Below are 6000 nucleotides of genomic sequence, written 5' to 3'. Positions count from 1 at the left end.
TTCCTGGAAAATCCACAGGAAATTTCTTCCCATTTGTGATTGTTGGTGTCTTATGGCGTTTTACACACTCATGATTACAGTCCTTACAGTTTATAGTGCCAGTAACATTCATAAAAATGCAAAAAGCATAATGCTGTGCAAATTTCACGTCTTTTAAACTCTGGATAAGTGAATGAAATGGAGTTGTGTCTCTGAGTTGTTGCTGCTGTTCTTTGTGCAGATCTTCACGTCATGCTGATGGACTGTTCACCAGTGGTTACAGCAGACTGCTGAGTCAGCTTACAGCTAAAGATTATCTGGAGTCACTGATGGAAAAACGGGTCAAGTATGAAACTCTGCATCGTTCAGAAAAGAGCCACATGTTCTTAATGCACCAGGACTCCTTTCCTATGAAAATGTTTTCAACTTGTTTTGTTAATATTTGAATGAAGCATCATTTCCAAAACTGTTTTAGAGCAGTTCAAATAAACACCCATTTACTTTCAAATTAGTGCTTATTATCCATAGATCAGGGTTAGCCTGCTTTGATGGCCTGCCTGGGATTACCATAATGACACATACAGTGGTGTGAAAAACTGTTTGCCCCTTTCCTTTTTCTTTGGATGTTGGTCACACTTAAATCTTTCAGATCAAGCAAATTTGCAACATGCAGTTACTAAATGACGGTGTTTATTTTTGAGAGGAAAAAAATCATGGCACTGTGTGAAAAAGTGATTGTCCCCGAAGACCTAATAACTGGTTGAGCCGCACTTAGCAGCAACAACTGCAATCAACAGTTTACAGTATCTGGTAATGAGTCTTTTACAGCTCTGTGAAGGAATTTTGGCCCACTCATCTTTGCAGAATTAATGTAAATCAGCCACAATTTTTCTGTTTTTAATCTTTTTTTTTAACATTTTTAATAACTTAATAACTGTAAATAAATTTGTAAATCTACGTGCTCCATTGTCCTGTCACTTTGCTACTGGAACACCTGACTTTCTCCAATGAGGAACGATAAATATATTTTTATTGTATTCTATTCGACATTGGAGGACTTTGGATCATCATGTTCCTTTGTGAAATGCTGTGTTACGTTTACGCCAGATGTAATGGGACACTTTTGTAAACTTTTGTCTCATCAGTCCACAGAGTATTTTCCCAAAAGTCTTGGGGATCGTCAATATATTTTCTGACAAAACTGAGACGAGCCTTTATGTTCTTTTTGCTGAACAGGCAGTTTTTGCTCAGTCTCTTTCTTATGGTGGAGTCATGAACTCTGACCTTAACTGAGGCAAGTGAGGCCTGCAGTTGATTGGATGTTGTTCTGGGGGTCTTTTGTGACCTTTTGGGTGAGTTGTCACTGGGCTCTTTGGGTCGACTGGCTGCTCCTGGGAAGGTTCACCACTGTTCCATGTTTTCACCATGAGTGGATAATGCCTCTCAGTGCAGTTCACTGGAATCCCACAGCTTTAGGAATGGGGGGGTGGGGGTCTACTTTTTCACACATGGCCATGTAGGTTTGGATTTTTTAATAAACACATTTATCCCTGGAAGTGCAGGTTATGGGGAGGGTTTTGGTATAAAAATAAATTGTGGGAAGATTGTGTTAAGACGTCTAAATGCTCAAGACCTGCAAACTGCTGTTTGTGAGTCTGGAGGTGTGGGACCTGACTGACCTGAGGCGCCAACCACAGAGCAGAGGGTCAAACAGGTGGTGGGCGGGGTGCGAGGGCTCACCTGTAATGGCCCTGGTTTACCTGAGACAGGAGGATCTGGCGATGGCCTCCAGGGGTGGCAGGGGGCAGCCAACAATTTTTTGGGTGGTGTTAATTACTTTCTGCACAGCCTTCCTGTTCTCAGGCCCTGTGTACCAAACACCCAGGGAGTAGTACGGGGCGATCGTGGCTCAAGAGTTGGGAGTTCGCCTTGTAATCGGAAGGCTGCCAGTTCGAGCCCCAGCTTGGACAGTCTCGGTCGTTGTGTCCTTGGGCAAGACACTTCACCCGTTGCCTACTGGTGGTGGTCAGAGGGCCTGGTGGCGCCAGTGTCCGGCAGCCTCGCCTCTGTCAGTGCGCCCCAGGGTGGCTGTGGCTACGATGTAGCTTGCCATCACCAGTGTGTGTGAATGGGTGAATGACTGGATATGTAAAGCGCTTTGGGGTCCTTAGGGACTAGTAAGGCGCTATATAAATACAGGCCATTTTTACCATTTAGTACTTAGTAGTGCTCAGTATTACTGAGGAGCGGTAGCAGGCAGCTTCTGATCCAGGTCATTTTATTTCTATTTTAATGTATTTTATTTGCAGTTAGTGAGCTTCTGAACTCCAGTGGAAGCAGTCATGGTGCTGCTTAGTTTTTTGAGTCTTAAATCTTTTTCACATGACTATAGATACCTCTTGCTCATACAGGAGAATTCATGTCAAAATATATGTATTGGAATATGATGACTGTTGAGAGCAGCATTTCATACCGATGGTCAAAATGACATCCTCGATGGTTCCAGGTACAAATAGTTGTAACTGCTTTTTTGTTTGTTTTATTTTATCTCACACTCCCCAAAATTCAGTCTGTTATGAATAACCCTGTTTTAGGTACAGGCTAAAGATGAGATAATGGGATTCAATATTATCAGAGTTAAAGCATGTATAAAAGGCAAAATGAGTGCACATGAACACCTTGGTGGTTCTAGTGTTAAAAGTTCTTCTCTTCATGCTTTAAGGCACTTTACAGTTTAATGAAGCAGTCTTTGAACAAAGGAGTAAGAAAGATTTTTTAAAATGATGTTGATATGAAGCCCCTTTGCATAAATAATAACAACTTTTTTTTTCTTTTCTTTTTTTTTACCAAATTTACAGCATTTCAAATGCAGGAGATAAAAATCTTCCAGTCACGATGTTTTCATAATAGGTTTAGGTTATTTTAAACTTTATGGCTTCTAGCTCATCCTCTTAAAAATGAATGTTTCTCCTTATAGTGGTGACCTGACAGAAAACCTGCTTCCAGCCAAACGGCACTCTGATGCCGTTTTCACTGACAGCTACAGCCGTTTCCGCAAACAGATGGCGGCCAAGAAATACTTGAACTCCGTGCTGCAGGGAAAGAGAAGGTAGAGCAACTCATGCAGCACAGAAACACTGAAAATTTCAAATACGAAAATGTCATATGACCACATTTTATTTTATTTTATTTTTGACCAGGACATGTCCTTCAACGCACATATTAAACAAATATGTAAGACTGCTTTCTTCCATTTGTGCAACATCTCTAAAGTTAGAAATATCCTGTCTCAGAGTGATGCTGAAAAACTAGTTCATGCATTTATTACTTCCAGGCTGGACTACTGTAATTCATTATTATCAGGAAGTCCTAAAAACTCCCTGAAAAGCCTTCAGTTAATCCAAAATGCTGCAGCAAGAGTCCTGACAGGGACTAGAAAGAGAGAGCAGATTTCTCCTGTATTGGCTTCCCTTCATTGGCTTCCTGTTAAATCCAGAATTCAAAATCCTGCTCCTCACATACAAGGTCTTAAATAATCAGGCCCCATCTTATCTTAATGACCTTGTAGTACCATATCACCCTATTAGAGCACTTGGCTCTCACACTGCAGGCTTACTTGTTGTTCCTAGAGTATTTAAAAGTAGAATGGGAGGCAGAGCCTTCAGTTTTCAGGCCCCTCTTCTGTGGAACCAGCTTCCAGTTTGGATTCAGGAGACAGACACTATCTCTACTTTCAAGATCAGGCTTCAAACTTTCCTTTTTGCTAAAGCATATAGTTAGCCCTGCTGTAGGCTGCTGGGGGGTGATGCACTGAGTTTTTCTACAGTCACCTTTCTCACTCACTATGAGAATGAGAGGCGGCGGGCTGAGGTGGGTGTCTTAGTAACACCCACCGCTGTCACCCACTGGAGTTCTTCCCAGTGGGTGACAGCGTTTATTCCCTGCACCTTCAGGTTGGGGAATGGGTCCTGATCATCACTGCGCCTATGTGCCAAATAACATTTCAGAGTACCCGGCCTTCCTGGAGCCCCTGGGTGGGGTTCTTGAGGGCGCTCCACCTGGGGACTCTGTCGTTTTACTGGGAGAATTCAACACTCATGTGGTCAATGACAGTGAGTCCTGGAGGGGCGGGATTGGAACCAGAGTGGTATTCTGTTACAAGACTTCTGCGCAAATGACTGTTTGTCCATAACAAACACCACGTTCGAACATAAGGGTGTCCATAAGTTCACATGGCACCAGGACACCTCAGGCCGCATTTTGACGATAGATTTTGTAATTGTATCATCAGATCTGGGGCCATATGTTCTGGATTCTTGGGTGAAGAGAGGAGCTGAGCTGTCCACTGATCACCATCTGGTGGTGAGTTGGATCAGGCAGCAGGGGAGGATGCAGGACAGACCTGGGAGGTTTAAAAATATAGTGAGGGTGTACTGAGAATGCCTGGCAGAGGCCCCCCGTCCACAAGATCTTTAAATCGCCCTCCAGCAGAGCTTCAACAGCATCCCGAGGGAGGCTGGGGACATGGAGTCTGAGTGGACCATGTTCAGACTTTGCTGAAGTTCCTGCACTAAGCTGTGCCCGCAAGGTCGTTGGTGCCTGTCGTGGCAGTAACCCCCAAACCAGATGGTGGACATTGCCGGTAAAAAGGAACTATCAGAATGAAAAAGGACTCCCATTGGGCTTGGTTAGCATATGAGACGTCGGAGGCAGCCAATAGGTACCGACAGGCCGAGCAGAATGAGGCTCAAGCAATGACTGAAGCAAAAATTTGGGTGTGGATGGAGTTCAGAGAAGCCATGAAAAAAGACTTTCAGACTGCCTCGAGAGTTTCTGGCAAACCATCAGGTGACTCAAGAAGACTCAAGAAGCTGTGCTCTACCCGCACTGTGTATAGTGCAGGTGGAGCGATGCTGACTTTGACTGATTCGCCTGATGCTGGAGGGAATACTTAGAGGACCCTAAATAATCCCATTGGCACGTCTTCTGTAGAGGAAGCAGTCTGGGGTAGAGGGGGGCGACTTGTCTCTGTCGTCCCCCTCTTGAGGTCAATGAGGCATTTAAACAACTCTTTGGTGGCAGGGTCGCTGGGGTGGAAAAGGTTTACCCTGAGTTCCTGAAAGCTCTAGATGTTGTGTGCTCCAACTATGGCAGCAGCTTGGTCCACATAGAAGTTGGACTCATTTCCGGTTGGTGTTGGACTCAGCCAGGACTGACCTTTGTCACAGATTCTGTTCATAATTTTTGTGGACAGAATTTCTAGGCGTAGCCAAGTGGTCGAAATCTTCCACTTGAGCAGTCTCAGAATCTTGTTTCTGCTTTTCACCAATGATGTGGTTCTCTTGGCTTCATCAGGTGGTGGCCTTGTGCTTGCACTGGAGCAGTTCACAACCAAGTGTGAACTGCTGGAAATGAGAATCAGCAGCTCCAAGTCTGATGATATGGTCCTCAGCTGGAAAAGGGTGGAGTGCACACCCTGGGTCAGGGACAAGTTACTGCCCCAGGTGGAGAAGTTTGAGTATCTCAGAATCTTGTTCACGAGTGAGAGGAGAAGGGAGCAGATTGGTGCTGCGGCTGCAGTCATGCGGACACTGTACCACTCTGTCGTGGTGAAGAGAGAGCTGGGCATAAAAGCAAAGATCTCGATTTACTGGCCAGTTTACGTCCCCACTCTCACCTGTGGTCACGAGCTGTGGGTAGTGACTGAAATAACGAGATCGTGGATACAAGCAGCGGAAATTAGCTTTCTCAGAAGGGTGGTTGGCCTCTCCCTTAGCGATACGATGAGTTCGGCTGTTACATCCCCCAGGAGGATGCAGGTTTTCTTTTGTTAGATAATCTCTTATGTTTTGTCTAGGCTCTGCCTCCTCTTTCTTGATTGGGTGCTGCTCCCTGAACCCACATAATTGCTTCTCAGCAGAGGCCTATATAATGCCTGTACAGCTATGTTTCGGGGCCCTCCGGCCATTTGGACTGCCATACTTGTGCAGGCTTACATGCCTTTTGTTTTGTGATCCTGTT

General features: G+C 44.8%; 1 protein-coding gene across 1 annotated transcript in view; it reads left to right on the top strand.

Moving 5' to 3' along the window:
• The window catches only part of LOC134628794 (VIP peptides-like), a 36652-nt gene that overhangs the window by 12271 nt on the left and 18381 nt on the right, over positions 1-6000 (top strand). Inside the window, exons 3-4 of the mRNA XM_063475559.1 lie at positions 221-325; positions 2957-3088. Coding sequence (XP_063331629.1) covers positions 221-325; positions 2957-3088 — 237 coding nt within the window. The remainder of the gene's footprint in view (positions 1-220; positions 326-2956; positions 3089-6000) is intronic.

The sequence above is a fragment of the Pelmatolapia mariae genome, linkage group LG6 (genome assembly GCF_036321145.2).
Source record: "Pelmatolapia mariae isolate MD_Pm_ZW linkage group LG6, Pm_UMD_F_2, whole genome shotgun sequence".
NCBI lineage: Eukaryota > Metazoa > Chordata > Actinopteri > Cichliformes > Cichlidae > Pelmatolapia > Pelmatolapia mariae.
Note: the sequence above shows the minus strand (reverse complement) of the source record. Positions and strands in the feature narration are given on the sequence as shown.